We start from the raw sequence: 18,489 nt of genomic DNA on the forward strand, positions 1-18,489 counted from the left end.
AAGAAACCGTGTTGTTTATAAACAACACGTATTTATCCAAGTCTTTAACCCAAGATGGAAACATATTAAATTTACGTTTGGAATCTATACTTGAAATCAATATATAAATATATAGCATGAGTATTTTTCTTCATTCCAATCCATTAAAATCCCAATCACTTAACAAAATAAACACATTTACAACAAAAACAATTACAAAAATACTTGTCTTATGAGGTATTTAGTGTATGCAATTTTCTTCAAGAGTTATCTCCACTTCAGTAGCGAGAGAGATTTTCATCTGATTTTATAAAACTCGTACAGGTATAAACGATGGAAAAGTCGGTAATGCGGTAATAATCTGAAAGATACATAAAGAACTTGAATGAAAAATTTCTAACACGAGCAAAATCAGCCGTTTAAATTTTGCGATTCTTTCGCCTTTGCCAAAACTTGGCGCACACTGCAACCAATAGCAATTAACCAGAATGCAAAGAATATCCAGTCCATGGTCACCATAGCAAAAGCAAAGGTCAAGGTCGGCTTATGGCAGTCGTCAGAGCAGCCCGTCGTAACGTTTCCAGCACAGGGAGTAAATCCGTCCTCGTTTACCTTGCCGTAGGTTGGGTAGATCCATACAGACCCTAAAGAAAGAAACGTTTACAATATTAGTGATACCAAATCCAAGCGTTTGTAACCATGGCAAAAGCTAATGTGAAGGTCAGGTTAGGATAGGCATCAGTTAATTAAGCATGTTGTCAAGCTACATTTTGTTTAAGCTATCTTTATACATTGCTATTAGTCTAAATACGCTGGGTTGACTCGTATGACCCTAAATGGGTGATAATAACATTTTGTTCGTACAAGTAATATATTGATGGGACATAAGCCATCACCTAACTTGACCTAGATTACAAAGAGACACACATTCGAACAAAGTGTCATAAAAACATGCAGACAATCTTATCTCGTAAATGATTAGTTGTTGAGCATTTAGACCGGTTGTCCTATTTTTTGACGCTAACATGACCCATAATCGAACTTAATCTTAAGCCATAACGTTACACATGCTAACATTACTCTTAGTCGAACTTGACCTTAAGCGAAAGAGACACACACGCTAACATGACCGAACTTGAACTTAAGCGACAGTCACACATTCTAACATGACCCATAGTCGAACATGGCCGTAAGCGCATAGTGATATACACGCTCACTTGATCCCGAAGTCGAACAGGACCTTAAGTATAACAGATACACTTAATATCACTACCCCAAAGTCAAGCTTAACCGTGAGTGTGTAGAGGCACAAACGCTAACATGAATTGCGCTAGTTACTTACTCTTTATTCCAAAATGACCCATTTATTGAACTTGGCAAGATTTATCATAATTTGACCTAGTTACCTACTTTTTTACCCGACATGCCAATAATCAACTTTGACCAGATTATATTGAAACAAACGCTCCGAGCAAGAGACCATACTGAACGGGTTTATTAACATGGTAACTTTCTTTTTGACCCGACAAGACCCACCCTCGAACACTCTGGTATCTTGAGTGTTAGCAAAGGTATTGAACGTTTGACCAAATTTATAAAGATAATTCTTATCTAAGTTTTATAAATATTAGGAGGAAATGTCACATCAAGCTATTATTAGGATTTTCTGAATATTTCGCCTGGTGACCTACTTTGGAGCGGGTTTGACCCATAAGCAGTCTTGCCTTGAGCATTGTTTAAAGACCGGCACATTGTAGCCAAATTTCATGAAAAATAGGTGGGAGACGTGACTGCTTGCATTTTAATAAACATATTGGTGACGTCTAACGACACGGGCGGCGAAAAACAACCCTGTACTTTAAATAATCTGACCTACACAGAAACAAATTATACATACCACAAATGAGCCATGCAAGATTAAACACCAGCGCAATCGCCCCACAGATGCTTCGCGCCACATGTGCGCAACCTCCGGTCTCCGTCTCCTCCTTCCCCTCTTCTCCATTCGGTTTGCGCACCGCGCCGCTAAAGAAGATGGGGGCGACCCCGCTCACGATCAGCCAGATGGGGATAAGTCTCTCCAACGGACAGTCGTCTATGTGGACCGCTCCTGTAAAATACCAATCGGAAAAAAATGTTATTTCATGAATACATTCAGAACACCTCGGCAATCTCCGCCACCCGCCGAGCCTCGGATGTATGCCGGTGTTTGTAAAAGTAGTTCGCAAAATGAATGGTAGTGATATTAATTGAAGTTTAAACGTGTTTTATTACTAAGGTGCTCCTATTGACATGATTGGACATACGTATTGCATATGATACTTAATGGTCTCATTAGGGTCGAGGTGTGGCTTTATTGTTATTGCTTAATTCATAAAAGTTTGCCTTAATTCACGAATATAAAGGAGCAGGTGAACTTAATTTCGAGGAAAAATAAGTGCCTTTCAAAATGTCCTTTTTTTCTAAAAAAACATATTGAGCACAAAATGCGTATTTTTTTCAACCGTTTAGACGGTTCCATTTTTGGTTGCTAAGTATGACGTATTTTAGGTCCTGAAAGTCGAAAAAGATGTCTTGATAGAAAAATAGAAGGAATTGCGAACCGACGGTAAAGACACTTTTTTGTCTTTCTAGACGTATGCAACAAAATTGTAGCGAATTAAAAGTTATAATATTGTGGATTCTGTGCAAGGAATATTTGTTCACATAATTAGAGTAGATATTTTAAAATGTACATTTTTTTCCTCGAGTCTGAACGCACCTTGCTGCTCCATTATATTGATCTAATAAATAGTACGATTCGTAAATGTAAATACAGGAACCCCGTGTATGCTAAACAGCAAATGTATCACGACGCTCCGCCGAGTAGTGCTGTTGAAGACAAGATATCTTTTAGGATCAATTCAGAAATCAATATTATCATTTTCCACCGTCAGAGTACCATTAAGACTAGAAGACAGTTATACCTGTTAGTATCCAATACCGAAGGCCATCAGGTCATGTGGTTGCGGACATTTCTACTTTAAGATATCGGATCGGACGTGATGCCAGTTATAACCTAAGGCTTAAAACACGCTTCTAACAAAGTTAATGGAGGAGCACAAACGCATGCTACATGTCAAATACGTGTGCGTAGGTTGTTAGCACAGGGGTTAGTGCTCTCTCTTCTCACCAAGACATCCCGGGTTCGACCCCTGGCCTGGGCATACGTGAGTTTGGTTGGTGGTAACCATGCCGGATACGTGGGTTTTCTCGAGGCATACCGTCTCCCCCACAACAAGACTATACACAAGCGCAACAAAGCGGCAACCAGAGTGATCAGGAGAGGAATAACTCTCCCACAATCGTTGTAAAATAGATATAAAATAATATGTGTCTTCAAATTAAATCGGAATTTAGAGAAAACAAAACAAAACGAAAAAAACTCATTGTTTTGATCACTCATAGATTGGATAATTTAAAATGAATAAACCTCAGTGCCGTTTCTAGTACTGGCTTTAAAGAGGACCAAAACATCCATAAACTATGTAAGAGTCACAAGCGGTAAACTCTCTATCCGCCCATGAGAGTGTATGGCATTCGAAAGCCAACACAGCTTGACATCTAAAGTGCACTTAATGACAAATCTGTGTCAGTAACTTATTCAATGACAATCGGCAAGTGGACAGCAGTCAACACCATCAAGATACGACTTATATATGAACGTTTTTTGTTGTTTTTTTGTTAAGTTTAAACTCTTGTTTTCTCTTACAAGTTTATGTTCCATATAACAGGAATGATCTAAGCTCACTATAAAGAGGATAAATGTTTGTTTGAGTGTTAGATCGTAATTCATTATATGCTTTCATGTGGTTTATCGAGATACACCAGTGAAATAAAATTGATATTTCACTGTTTCAAACAGTGAAATATTGCACTGTTTCAAACAGTGAAAATATCAATTTGATATTTTCCACTGTTTTGAAATTTAAGCCCGCTCTCGGTTCCACACAAACGTCAGCGCGCACAGGGGTAGGACACAACGTATGACGTTACGTGTGCATTCAAATTTGAGCGCTTTTTTAAAAAGAGTATTTAATGACTTTGAGGCATAAAATAAAAATTGTTTGTTTCAGTGTAAGATAGCAATATATTTCACCTATTGAACACCAAAAGTAAATATTTCAATCGTGGCTACGCCACTCGCGAAATATAAAATTAATTATATCACTCGGTGAAATATATTATTTGTCATCGTATAATTTGCGTAATATTTTCATTTTGAAGAGGTTTAAGACTTGCAAACAAAGTTACTTTTAAGACAATCACAATGAACTTTTCGGTTTTGTGAAATCAAATTTTAGGCTAAATGAAACTTATGCTTGAACTTGGTCGAGACATTGGGTGTGTATCTGTGTTCCTGTCTTGTATCTAGGTCATATGACTTCATTATTTTTATTTTATTGATTATTTTTTATTGATTTTTTTATATATATCATCATTCGAAATAAATGCATTATCAAATGACTTTTTCAGGGACATTCTTGTTTATTCAGTTTGTACAACACATAAACAAACCGACCAAAGCAATGTTTATACCTACATACTTCATATAAATGTGTTTGTACTTTCTAAGTAAAACATCATTTGGGCTATTTATAATCGTTAGAACTTAACATGTATGGTGTTATACTATGTTTGGGACCCAGAATGCATGACCTTGTTTCAATATTCTACATGATAATTTCCACAACAAGGAAGAACTAAAACACTTATTCAAACGGCGCGTTTCAGATCTCAATGACTTTCAAGTTACAGCGTTCTTTTTAAATAGGGGATTCCAAAACATATTGAAATTACAAGGAAACAGTTGAAGCTTCAAAGCCGTTCAACGACAGACACTTGAAAATAAGTAATGGTAAATCTCTGCTTTAAAACAGAAGCTGATTTCCACTCATTATAACATAAACGACACTGAGGAAAACACACCGACATCAAAAATGACACTATTTGTTTATTTCATTTTTGTCTTTCTGTGTCCAGTTGCTTACGCTGACCAACCAGATGATAAGTTTTCATACGAGTCCAAACTTTTGGAGAAAGTGATCCGTATGGAGATAAAGATGTCGCAGCTGGAACAGGTGCTGGTGCAGACCGGAAACAAGTTCGAGAACCTCTTGATGAACGTCACGGTGACCTTGGAGAACAAAACGGCCGAACTGGACGTCTTGAAAGGTAAGGCGAATTTGTTTCATTATGTAAATCGTTACTCAGACCAGCCAATCCGATTGATTAAAATATAAAAAAAAGAAAATTCTCTTTTTCTTCAGAGCAAAATAAAAACCGTCAACAATTTTGTGCCCGCCAACGCTGAAAATCAGTCAAAATACAATATTTTTACTCAATTATTGATACTGGTGAAATTATAGACACACTTCATGCAATGGATGTAAAGTCATATACATCTGTATAGTAAACGGTTGATGTGATAAGAGAAAGCAAGACACATTTTTATTATGATGGTTTGAAAAAGCAGAACTCGGAAATTCTAATTTGGAGAAAAAATATTTTAAAACAATAAATATACGTGCTATTATATGATGACGGTAAAGTTGGAAGGTAGTTGGTAGTTGGTAGTTGGTAGTTGGGGATTCGAATAATCAACTACTTACCAGTTGCCAATTGGGGATTCGAATATTCAACTACCTGCTAGTTGCCACTTGGGGATTCGACAAACACTGTTTTAATTCACTTTTATTGGTATATTCGCCAGTCGGATATTCGACCATTTCCAGTCGATTATTCGCGAATGTTCAACTGCAAACCAGTCAGTAGTTGGGGATTCAGATTATGTCTTTATGTATGGTTTTAAAAGTCACATATGGGAAAATTAATCGCCAAATGTTTCTTTATGCATGAACACATATGTTTCTTTGCGACAAACACTGTTTTAATTTACTTTAATTCGTATATTCGCCAGTCGGATATTCGACCATTTCCAGTCGATTATTCGCGAATGTTCAACTGCAAACCAGTCAGTAGCTGGGGATTCAGATTATGTCTATATGTATGCTTTTAAAGGTCACATATGGGAAAACTAATCGCCAAATGTTTCTGTATGCATGTACACATATGTATCTTTGCGATACACTATTTTAATTTACTTTTATTCGTATATTCGCCAGTCGGATATTCGACCATTTCCAGTCGATTATTCTGGAATGTTTAACTGCAAACCAGTCAGTGGTTGGTGATTCAGAGTATGTCTATATATATGGTTTTGAATGTCACATATGGGAAAATTAATCGCCAAATGTTTCTTTATGCGTGTTCACATATGTATCTTTGCGACAAACACTGTTTTAATTTACTTTTATTCGTATATTCGCCAGTCGGATATTCGACCATTTTCAGTCGATTATTCGCGAATGTTCAACTGCAAACCAGTCAGTAGTTGGGGATTCAGATTATGTCTATATACATGTATATGGTTTTAAAGGTCACATATGGGAAAATTAATCGCCAAATGTTTCTTTATGCATGTACAAATATGTATCTTTGCGACAAACACTGTTTTAATGTACTTTTATTCGTATATTCGCCAGTCGGATATTCGACCATTTCCAGTCGATTATTCGCGAATATTCAACTGCAAACCAGAAATGTCCGCAGATAGAGGGGACAACAAGTGTTATTTTTTTACCAGATTACTTTTCGAGATGATGATAACTTAATTTGAAGGTTTTAATTGGGATAGAGCATTAGAACATTAAGCCTACGTGCTCTATCGAGTTCGAGATCTCGTGGGCTACGGTAATATATTTTTGAAAACGCCGTTAGCTTATGAATGAAACATTTGTATTTACATTCAGATCATATAGACCTGCCCCTCGTAGCGTTCCATGCCTACTACCCAGTGGATTCAAGCCTGGACACAAACCAAATCCTCATACTAAGCAATGTCACAATGAACGAAGGGGATGGATACGATAACGTCATCGGCACGTTCAGGGCACCTGTCGCGGGACTCTACTACTTCGCTGCGCACGTTTGCAACTACGCAACGCGTGGGTTCTACTATGAAATCGTGAAGGATCACGCAATGATTGCCAAGAGTGTGAAATATAACAACGCGGCTAACGATTGTGGCTCTGTCAATGTCATCACCAAAATGGAAAAGGACGAACGAGTATGGATCAGGTGTACTAGTGGCAACACCTCCCCACAATTGTATTCCAGTACCAGTTTCAGTGCCAGTTATGGCAAAACGTCGTTCCTGGGCATTCTGATGCACAAATAACCATTGCAATGCTGTCACCAGTGCACCAGACAATTGTAACCACGCCCCCAGGTCCAGGATATAGCGGGGACTTCTTTGACTGTCGGTCCAGCCAAGCCCATGGGCGAACTGCTGGTAAAATCCCCGCCAAATGCCCCTCACCCCAGGGACCCTAGTTAAGGCCCATTTTCCACTATTTTTGGCGCGAAGAAAAATCCACCGCATTCATGCGGCACTGCGGGGCCACCTGGAAAGTAGAAACACGGCCCCCCCCCGCCTATACCCGGTATACCTTCGGACCTGGGGGGTCGTGGTTACAATTGACTGGTGCATAATGGTTGATTTTTACACATGTTATGTACGTGATTGCATGTTGTTATTTGTAGGTAGCGTTTAATATTTAAACTGCACTGAATACTCCAATCGGACCACCTCGGCCATTATCCAGCATACTCTCGAAGCTTGCCGAAGATGGCCGAGTTGTCACGATTGTGTATACACATTTCCAGTAAAATGTAGTTGAGTATTTTCCACATTTTTAGGGAGAGTCCCGTTGAGGGCGGTTTGACAACCTTTTAGACATTACTTATTGCCATGCAAGACTTATAGCATTATGGATTCCATGTACACTGGATGAATGTGATGCAAGTCCATGTCTCCCATATTGTTATATCCAGTCTTATGAGCGATGCTCTTTGCTTCTAATTGAATGCATACATTTTATGAATTTTGTGCAATTATTTTAAGTTTTTTTTTAACATATTTGTGCAGTTGTATTTAAATTCAAATCATATGTAATCTCTTTATTCTGAATAAAACTAAGTTGTAATGCTTGTTTTAATGAAGCTATCACACAGAGCTTTCTTTTACGATTGAATATTTCGTTACCGATTTAAAGATACCCGCCTATGATTTGTAAAAATGCACTTTTTGTATGACGAAATAAAGTGTGGCAAAATCATAAGGAGTATAGAAGTTGGAAGGCTTCTGGAAATGTTGCTTTTTGCTCAAATAGTGTCATAGAAGTTTGGCGTTAACAACGAAATTAGTCTCCTAGTTACGGCTTCATTGTTATGTGAATGGTTGATTGACATTATCACGTGATGTTAATGATGTATTGGTGAGAGGTCAAAATATCCACAACTTTGTTAAAGTGCTGGTGACCTTGTGGTCTAAGCGTCTGTTACCTATTTTTTCATTACTTTACCGGAGTGGATTCACACCCCACTTAAATCTAAATACTGTTTATACTTATTGTGATTTTTTGTCTGCAATGTCGATACCATGGAGTAAAATAAGGATACATAAGTGTTTTAGATGAATTACCGGGCTAACCAATTTTTGGTCCAAAAATATGAGCGAGTACCTCTAAAAGTGTTCAAAGGGTCATATTTGTGTCACTTAAGGATTAATTGCATTTTTTCTTGAGTTTATGCTGCATGAATGCAGTAGGGTAGGCGAGCAAAAGTTCCATGAAGTAAGCTAGCGCTTCTTGCTCACTCGCTCACTTGCCCTACTGCGTTCATATAGCATAAACGCAAGAAAAAATGCTATCAATACTTAAATTAATTTTTACGAAAAATATTCCGTGCCATTAAAAATTAGCAGTATCTCCTGCGACTGAATATTTGTTCTTAAAGAAGTGTGACTGACAACATACGTTTGTATAAAAGAATAGCTGAATTTTGTAACGTCGTATATCGTTGTTTAAATGACGTCGTGCTAATCAAATCGAGGCGTAATAAAATTATTAAAGTTAACAACAACGTCATAATCCCTTGCGTGTTATACAATATAAAGTTTTATTTAAACAAAGGACTAGGCGAATGTAAATATGATATTATTTGAATGTAGCGTTACGTAACTCAGCGTGTGACATAACTTCAATGATGATGATGATGATGATGATGATGATGATGATGATGATGATGATGATGATGATGATGATGATGATGATTGTGGTTGTGGGGATAATGATGGTGGTGGTGGTTGTGATTGTGGTGATGGTGATGGTGGTGGTTGTGATGATGTTGTTGATTATGATGATGATTAAGATTAGGGCGTAGCATATAACTGTCATTTTGAAAAACAATACGGGAAAAGTAAACAGGCAAATTGGTCAAATTTAAGGTAATGTTTTAAAGTTTAGCCAAAATTGAAAGTTGAAAATAAATAATTACTCCCCTTGGAGTGTTCACATCTACATTGTCTTGGTTACAAATGACTAGTGCATAGAAATTCAATCGATGAAAGAAAGACGTCCATGATGACCCTATATCAGTCATCTGAGTCCTCTTGTTCAAGTGCCGAAAACTAATGTTGTGTTGATTTTTTTGGAAACAATAAGGTATTCAAAAGTTTTCCTTTCGTTGCTCTGGTGACCAGAGATATACGATGATGTCCTAGACGTGAATAAATTTCACAATCGCACAATTACCAGTGGTTCACGACATTGAAATAATTATTAGCTCATCTGAGCACAAAGAGCACTTGTGGAGCTGTGAGGATTGTTGGATTTCTGTTGTTTGTTCGTCGTTAACAATTGATTTTTCTAGAAACGTTTGAAATAACGTTGGAAGTGCGCATTGTCACGGGTACATGCCCGTCAGTCTGACAAAAAGTCGAGAATATATGTTACGTCATACGACGATTCAATTTTCTGATTGTCCCAAATGACGGTGCGTTGTTGTAACATATATTCCCGCCCTTAGTTGGGCCAAACGTCATTTCAAACGTTTTCGCAGAAAGATCAATTGGTTTGGTTCACATTTAAACCGATCTTACTAAATCTTTGTCAGAATTTACGTCTCAAAAAGTCTAGTTCAAAGCTTGGTTAAGTGGACACAAAAAACTAAGTCCGATCTTGATGAAACTTTATCAACCACTAGTGTACTAGTATGTGTTTTAATTGTTTTTTATGCGGCGAAAGTGTGCCTTTTTGCCACATAAGAAAGTCCTGTTTATGCGTTGAAAATCACTGCATAAACGAGGTTGATTTCGTTTATGCGGCGATGTTGTTATGCGGCGTTACAGCGCACACAAAGTTCGTTCTATGAAATACATGACCATGATTATTCTAAAAAAATCATCATTAGATACCGATTTCTCGAAACTACTTAAGTCTGCTGTTACACGATTAAGCTAATCTCAGTATTTTTGTTCTTCTTTATTTTGTGAAATATTTGCCTCGACTATATATTGAAAAAAGCTGTCTGATTATCACGAACAGGTAAGTTTTAATTATCAAAGTCAGGTTTAAGTAAGTGTATTGTACACAACCACTGTGTATAGATCTAAATCTAATTGCCTAATTTTCTTATCAGATCTCCGATCTTTATATCCTGCTGTGCGGTTTTGGAGGTTTTATTATAGAAATGAACCCTAAATGGTTCTGAGCCAATAAGCAAATATACAGGAAATTGGCACCTACTGTGACATCAGTGCAATAAGCAGGAGATGCACAGCAGGGGATAGCGGCACATTGCATTATATTATATCATTCAGCGTGTTCCCATACATTAAAAATGCTATATACCATAAAAAGTAGCTTTTTCAGAGTGTGTTTTAAAACGAACATATCTAGTTACGCACATAGAGAAACTATAATGGCAATATTATTTTCAAGACAGTTATAAGTCCACAGATGCCATTTTTAAGAAGCAAGTTAAGAATAATTTAAAATACTTGTGTACAATTTTAACTTCTTTTATTTCAAAATATATGCTTTAAAATGGTGCTTTTAAGAAACTTTTTCCATACTTTTATAATATAATGTACATTAAGCGTATCATCTTCTACATGTGGAAAACAGAAATACGGAATTTAAGAAAGTAACAGTTTTAACTCAAGTGTAGTAATAAATGGCTTAAACAGCTGTTTCCCAAGGCAGACCACTAGCCATCCAGACGGGGGGGGGGTCACCCAGAACGCCCCCCCCTTTCTTAAATCGTCCAAGTTTACGTTTTATATTTTGGTATAGGATATATTTTCGTAATAAAATACGCCCAAAATGCAACTTTCGTACTCAAAAGTGTTAATCTCCATCCTCTCCCCCACTACCAAAAATTTAAACCAAATAAATATTGGTTCCGACGGAAAGGCGCAAGTCAAAAGGTAACGCCGCTCATTTACGCCGCCTATAAACCCAATTTCTTGATCCGCACCTGGTTTTTACTAATTTAGAAATAAAAGAATTATGCATTAATTTATCCCAATTTAACTACAAAAATCCTATTGATATTTTCTCATGACTTCTTTTAACCTTTTGACCCCCAGTTTGATAAAAAAAAACAATTGCATTTATCGCAAGAACAAACGTGCCATAAAACCGAAAGTTAAATCTTAATTTAGGGCGCAAAACATCACTTTAAAAATTGAATACCACGTGACTTTATTTTTTTTTCAATTGACAGCATAATCATATCAATTTGAAGAAAGTATGGTAATAAGAAAATTATACGGCCATGCTTATTGCATAGTTGGGTTACGTATATTTCCTTAATTATATCATTATTACTGTTATTTGTAATAAATTGTCATTGATTTTTCAAGTGTACCCATTTGTAAGAAATAACGTTATTTTAAATAATCAAAACATTCTCCGAAACCTTTTTTCTGAGCTTTTATGAATCGGGTCCTACTGTTCGGAAACTAAGGTATGAAAACCATAGCCTACGATTTTGGGGACAAGTTATTAAATACCCATCGAGTGTGTCCAAATGTTTGTAATAACAGTATAAGCTAGTTATTTGTATCTTGATGTGTCTTTTTTCTTTAGTCAGTTTATTTCAATTGTTTGTTCATGAAGGTCGTTTTTTTTATTAAACCTATTTGATTTACAAAATAATGTTGGCTGATCCATTTTAATCACGTGACTCTCCATGATACAACATCGAAAAATTACAAACTGACGTCGCGTTTCCATGCGTCATCAACAACGTTAGAAAATAAGTTACGTTTCTCCAAAGAAAAAGAAAATTGGTTAAAGGTAACAACTGGTAAAATGACCATATTCGGTGTACGAGGACAAACAATGTGGTAAAATGTAAACAATAAAAAGTAGATCCAGCATTTTCAGCCATTCAGCTTCAAAATCTATATATATATGGAAGGTAGCCAATGTTCTGAAATGCTATAACCATGCTTTGATTACTGGCACGTACTTATTAAACGGAATAAGGCATGTAACAATGAGTAGACATTTCCGAATCGAAATAATTTGCCCTATATGATGAATGGTCGCCATCTTTAGGCCTGACGCTATGCTCACTCCGCCCATTTCAGTGTGTGTATACCACGTGACAAATTGCGTCATAAATGCTACGTCGGAAGGCGAACGAAGACCAAGGGCAGTAATGTCAGGTGCGTCCACGCTTCCCGGTTCATTGTTTTGAGTGATAAACGTTCTCGATTCGGTGAGAATTACCACTGTTTTCTATATGTTTCAACGATAATTTTTAGAAACGACCATGTGCACCGAATGAAGAGCAATTGCTCGTTTACGAAGACGCTTGTTTTAGATCAAAATAATGTCTGTATTAAAATATCTCGTAAAAACAATGCACGTTCTTACTAGGCTTCCCGACTCACTCAATGCATTTTTGCTTCAAAACAACTATTTAATACCGTTCTTTTGCGTACAAACCAAACCCGATGCTTTGTTTTTGACATTAACAGTATTGCTTTTGTTTTCCGAATGCAGAAAGCCAATTTTAGAGTTATATCGGCTCAGTTACGAAAATGCTTGCTGGTTCATTATGTACATTTTTAGAACCTAGGTTCATCCCAAATCTGGAAGATCTATGTCACACTGTATTTATCCGAATTTTTCTTCGAATGAAGACTTTAAACAAAGATAACTTTCCACCGCCTTCGGTCCTTTACCAGTGTTTGATTGAGAGTTTAGTTTCTTAAAACACTTCGACAAAACGTTTCACAATACGGCCTTCTGATGGAAACAGGTTTGTCGAAGTGTTTGTTGAATCTAATCACCTTATCCGGTAACTCCGGTAAAACAACGAAGGCGGGACTCCTTAGGTGGCATAGATTGCCCTTTGTTTCATTTAAAATGGTGTAGTGATTGAAAAGTTATCTTCGATTTAAGTCTTCATTTTCAGCAAAAAGTTGCCTTCCGACGTAGCATATATGACGTAATTTATCACGAGGTATACACACACATTGCCTGTACAAAATTACACTTCGTAGACGTCCTTTAGAACATATACATGAATTTTAAAAAAATCGACGCCTTTTATTCGTTATTTTAATGTGCCATAGATCTTTAAGATATGGGATGAACCTAGGTTCTAAAAATGTACAGAATGAACCAGCAAGCATTTTCGTAAATGATCCGATTTAACTCATCGTAAATGAGCCGATTTAACTCCAAAATTGGCTTTACGCATTCGAAAACAATAGCAATACTGTTATTGACCAAAACAAAGCTTCGGGTGGGGTTTATTCGCAAGAGAACGGTATTAAATAGTTGTTTTGAAGCAAAAAATGCATAGAGTGAGTCGGAAAGCCTTGTAAGAACGTGCATTGTTTTCACGAAATATTTTAATACAGACATTATTTTGATCTCACACAAGCGTCTTCGTAAACGAGCAATTGCTCTTCATTCGGTGCACATGGTCGTTTCTAAAAATTATCGTTGAAACATATAGAAAACAGTGGTAATTCTCACCGAATCGAGAACGTTTATCACTCAAAACAATGAACCGGGAAGCGTGGACGCACCTGACATTACTGCCCTTGGTCTTCGTTCGCCTTCCGACGTAGCATTTATGACGCAATTTGTCACGTGGTATACACACACTGAAATGGGCGGAGTGAGCATAGCGTCAGGCCTAAAGATGGCGACCATTCATCATATAGGGCAAATTATTTCGATTCGGAAATGTCTACTCATTGTTACATGCCTTATTCCGTTTAATAAGTACGTGCCAGTAATCAAAGCATGGTTATAGCATTTCAGAACATTGGCTACCTTCCATATATATATAGATTTTGAAGCTGAATGGCTGAAAATGCTGGATCTACTTTTTATTGTTTACATTTTACCACATTGTTTGTCCTCGTACACCGAATATGGTCATTTTACCAGTTGTTACCTTTAACCAATTTTCTTTTTCTTTGGAGAAACGTAACTTATTTTCTAACGTTGTTGATGACGCATGGAAACGCGACGTCAGTTTGTAATTTTTCGATGTTGTATCATGGAGAGTCACGTGATTAAAATGGATCAGCCAACATTATTTTGTAAATCAAATAGGTTTAATAAAAAAACGACCTTCATGAACAAACAATTGAAATAAACTGACTAAAGAAAAAAGACACATCAAGATACAAATAACTAGCTTATACTGTTATTACAAACATTTGGACACACTCGATGGGTATTTAATAACTTGTCCCCAAAATCGTAGGCTATGGTTTTCATACCTTAGTTTCCGAACAGTAGGACCCGATTCATAAAAGCTCAGAAAAAAGGTTTCGGAGAATGTTTTGATTATTTAAAATAACGTTATTTCTTACAAATGGGTACACTTGAAAAATCAATGACAATTTATTACAAATAACAGTAATAATGATATAATTAAGGAAATATACGTAACCCAACTATGCAATAAGCATGGCCGTATAATTTTCTTATTACCATACTTTCTTCAAATTGATATGATTATGCTGTCAATTGAAAAAAAAATAAAGTCACGTGGTATTCAATTTTTAAAGTGATGTTTTGCGCCCTAAATTAAGATTTAACTTTCGGTTTTATGGCACGTTTGTTCTTGCGATAAATGCAATTGTTTTTTTTTATCAAACTGGGGGTCAAAAGGTTAAAAGAAGTCATGAGAAAATATCAATAGGATTTTTGTAGTTAAATTGGGATAAATTAATGCATAATTCTTTTATTTCTAAATTAGTAAAAACCAGGTGCGGATCAAGAAATTGGGTTTATAGGCGGCGTAAATGAGCGGCGTTACCTTTTGACTTGCGCCTTTCCGTCGGAACCAATATTTATTTGGTTTAAATTTTTGGTAGTGGGGGAGAGGATGGAGATTAACACTTTTGAGTACGAAAGTTGCATTTTGGGCGTATTTTATTACGAAAATATATCCTATACCAAAATATAAAACGTAAACTTGGACGATTTAAGAAAGGGGGGGGCGTTCTGGGTGACCCCCCCCCCCGTCTGGATGGCTAGTGGTCTGCCTTGGGAAACAGCTGTTTAAGCCATTTATTACTACACTTGAGTTAAAACTGTTACTTTCTTAAATTCCGTATTTCTGTTTTCCACATGTAGAAGATGATACGCTTAATGTACATTATATTATAAAAGTATGGAAAAAGTTTCTTAAAAGCACCATTTTAAAGCATATATTTTGAAATAAAAGAAGTTAAAATTGTACACAAGTATTTTAAATTATTCTTAACTTGCTTCTTAAAAATGGCATCTGTGGACTTATAACTGTCTTGAAAATAATATTGCCATTATAGTTTCTCTATGTGCGTAACTAGATATGTTCGTTTTAAAACACACTCTGAAAAAGCTACTTTTTATGGTATATAGCATTTTTAATGTATGGGAACACGCTGAATGATATAATATAATGCAATGTGCCGCTATCCCCTGCTGTGCATCTCCTGCTTATTGCACTGATGTCACAGTAGGTGCCAATTTCCTGTATATTTGCTTATTGGCTCAGAACCATTTAGGGTTCATTTCTATAATAAAACCTCCAAAACCGCACAGCAGGATATAAAGATCGGAGATCTGATAAGAAAATTAGGCAATTAGATTTAGATCTATACACAGTGGTTGTGTACAATACACTTACTTAAACCTGACTTTGATAATTAAAACTTACCTGTTCGTGATAATCAGACAGCTTTTTTCAATATATAGTCGAGGCAAATATTTCACAAAATAAAGAAGAACAAAAATACTGAGATTAGCTTAATCGTGTAACAGCAGACTTAAGTAGTTTCGAGAAATCGGTATCTAATGATGATTTTTTTAGAATAATCATGGTCATGTATTTCATAGAACGAACTTTGTGTGCGCTGTAACGCCGCATAACAACATCGCCGCATAAACGAAATCAACCTCGTTTATGCAGTGATTTTCAACGCATAAACAGGACTTTCTTATGTGGCAAAAAGGCACACTTTCGCCGCATAAAAAACAATTAAAACACATACTAGTACACTAGTGGTTGATAAAGTTTCATCAAGATCGGACTTAGTTTTTTGTGTCCACTTAACCAAGCTTTGAACTAGACTTTTTGAGACGTAAATTCTGACAAAGATTTAGTAAGATCGGTTTAAATGTGAACCAAACCAATTGATCTTTCTGCGAAAACGTTTGAAATGACGTTTGGCCCAACTAAGGGCGGGAATATATGTTACAACAACGCACCGTCATTTGGGACAATCAGAAAATTGAATCGTCGTATGACGTAACATATATTCTCGACTTTTTGTCAGACTGACGGGCATGTACCCGTGACAATGCGCACTTCCAACGTTATTTCAAACGTTTCTAGAAAAATCAATTGTTAACGACGAACAAACAACAGAAATCCAACAATCCTCACAGCTCCACAAGTGCTCTTTGTGCTCAGATGAGCTAATAATTATTTCAATGTCGTGAACCACTGGTAATTGTGCGATTGTGAAATTTATTCACGTCTAGGACATCATCGTATATCTCTGGTCACCAGAGCAACGAAAGGAAAACTTTTGAATACCTTATTGTTTCCAAAAAAATCAACACAACATTAGTTTTCGGCACTTGAACAAGAGGACTCAGATGACTGATATAGGGTCATCATGGACGTCTTTCTTTCATCGATTGAATTTCTATGCACTAGTCATTTGTAACCAAGACAATGTAGATGTGAACACTCCAAGGGGAGTAATTATTTATTTTCAACTTTCAATTTTGGCTAAACTTTAAAACATTACCTTAAATTTGACCAATTTGCCTGTTTACTTTTCCCGTATTGTTTTTCAAAATGACAGTTATATGCTACGCCCTAATCTTAATCATCATCATAATCAACAACATCATCACAACCACCACCATCACCATCACCACAATCACAACCACCACCACCATCATTATCCCCACAACCACAATCATCATCATCATCATCATCATCATCATCATCATCATCATCATCATCATCATTGAAGTTATGTCACACGCTGAGTTACGTAACGCTACATTCAAATAATATCATATTTACATTCGCCTAGTCCTTTGTTTAAATAAAACTTTATATTGTATAACACGCAAGGGATTATGACGTTGTTGTTAACTTTAATAATTTTATTACGCCTCGATTTGATTAGCACGACGTCATTTAAACAACGATATACGACGTTACAAAATTCAGCTATTCTTTTATACAAACGTATGTTGTCAGTCACACTTCTTTAAGAACAAATATTCAGTCGCAGGAGATACTGCTAATTTTTAATGGCACGGAATATTTTTCGTAAAAATTAATTTAAGTATTGATAGCATTTTTTCTTGCGTTTATGCTATATGAACGCAGTAGGGCAAGTGAGCGAGTGAGCAAGAAGCGCTAGCTTACTTCATGGAACTTTTGCTCGCCTACCCTACTGCATTCATGCAGCATAAACTCAAGAAAAAATGCAATTAATCCTTAAGTGACACAAATATGACCCTTTGAACACTTTTAGAGGTACTCGCTCATATTTTTGGACCAAAAATTGGTTAGCCCGGTAATTCATCTAAAACACTTATGTATCCTTATTTTACTCCATGGTATCGACATTGCAGACAAAAAATCACAATAAGTATAAACAGTATTTAGATTTAAGTGGGGTGTGAATCCACTCCGGTAAAGTAATGAAAAAATAGGTAACAGACGCTTAGACCACAAGGTCACCAGCACTTTAACAAAGTTGTGGATATTTTGACCTCTCACCAATACATCATTAACATCACGTGATAATGTCAATCAACCATTCACATAACAATGAAGCCGTAACTAGGAGACTAATTTCGTTGTTAACGCCAAACTTCTATGACACTATTTGAGCAAAAAGCAACATTTCCAGAAGCCTTCCAACTTCTATACTCCTTATGATTTTGCCACACTTTATTTCGTCATACAAAAAGTGCATTTTTACAAATCATAGGCGGGTATCTTTAAATCGGTAACGAAATATTCAATCGTAAAAGAAAGCTCTGTGTGATAGCTTCATTAAAACAAGCA

The 18,489-nt window shown here is 36.3% G+C and overlaps 2 protein-coding genes across 2 annotated transcripts; one reads left to right on the forward strand and one right to left on the reverse strand.

Annotated features, from left to right (window-relative positions):
* LOC128210746 (uncharacterized) lies at positions 1-2,753 on the reverse strand. Its single transcript, XM_052915099.1, has 3 exons — positions 2,741-2,753; positions 1,877-2,089; positions 1-623 (listed from the first exon to the last, which is right to left on the reverse strand). The coding sequence occupies exons 1-3, from the start codon at positions 2,751-2,753 to the stop codon at positions 391-393; spliced, it is 459 nt and encodes a 152-aa protein (XP_052771059.1). The 3' UTR covers positions 1-390.
* Positions 2,754-4,888: 2,135 nt separating this feature from the next.
* LOC128210384 (complement C1q and tumor necrosis factor-related protein 9B-like) lies at positions 4,889-8,522 on the forward strand. The gene is made up of 2 exons (XM_052914713.1): positions 4,889-5,193; positions 6,831-8,522. Exons 1-2 carry the CDS (start codon positions 4,959-4,961, stop codon positions 7,256-7,258), a joined length of 663 nt encoding a protein of 220 aa, XP_052770673.1. The 5' UTR covers positions 4,889-4,958; the 3' UTR covers positions 7,259-8,522.
* The last annotated feature ends 9,967 nt before the right edge of the window (positions 8,523-18,489 follow it).

This window comes from Mya arenaria, chromosome 12 (genome assembly GCF_026914265.1).
Source record: "Mya arenaria isolate MELC-2E11 chromosome 12, ASM2691426v1".
In the NCBI taxonomy this organism is placed as follows: Eukaryota; Metazoa; Mollusca; class Bivalvia; order Myida; family Myidae; genus Mya; species Mya arenaria.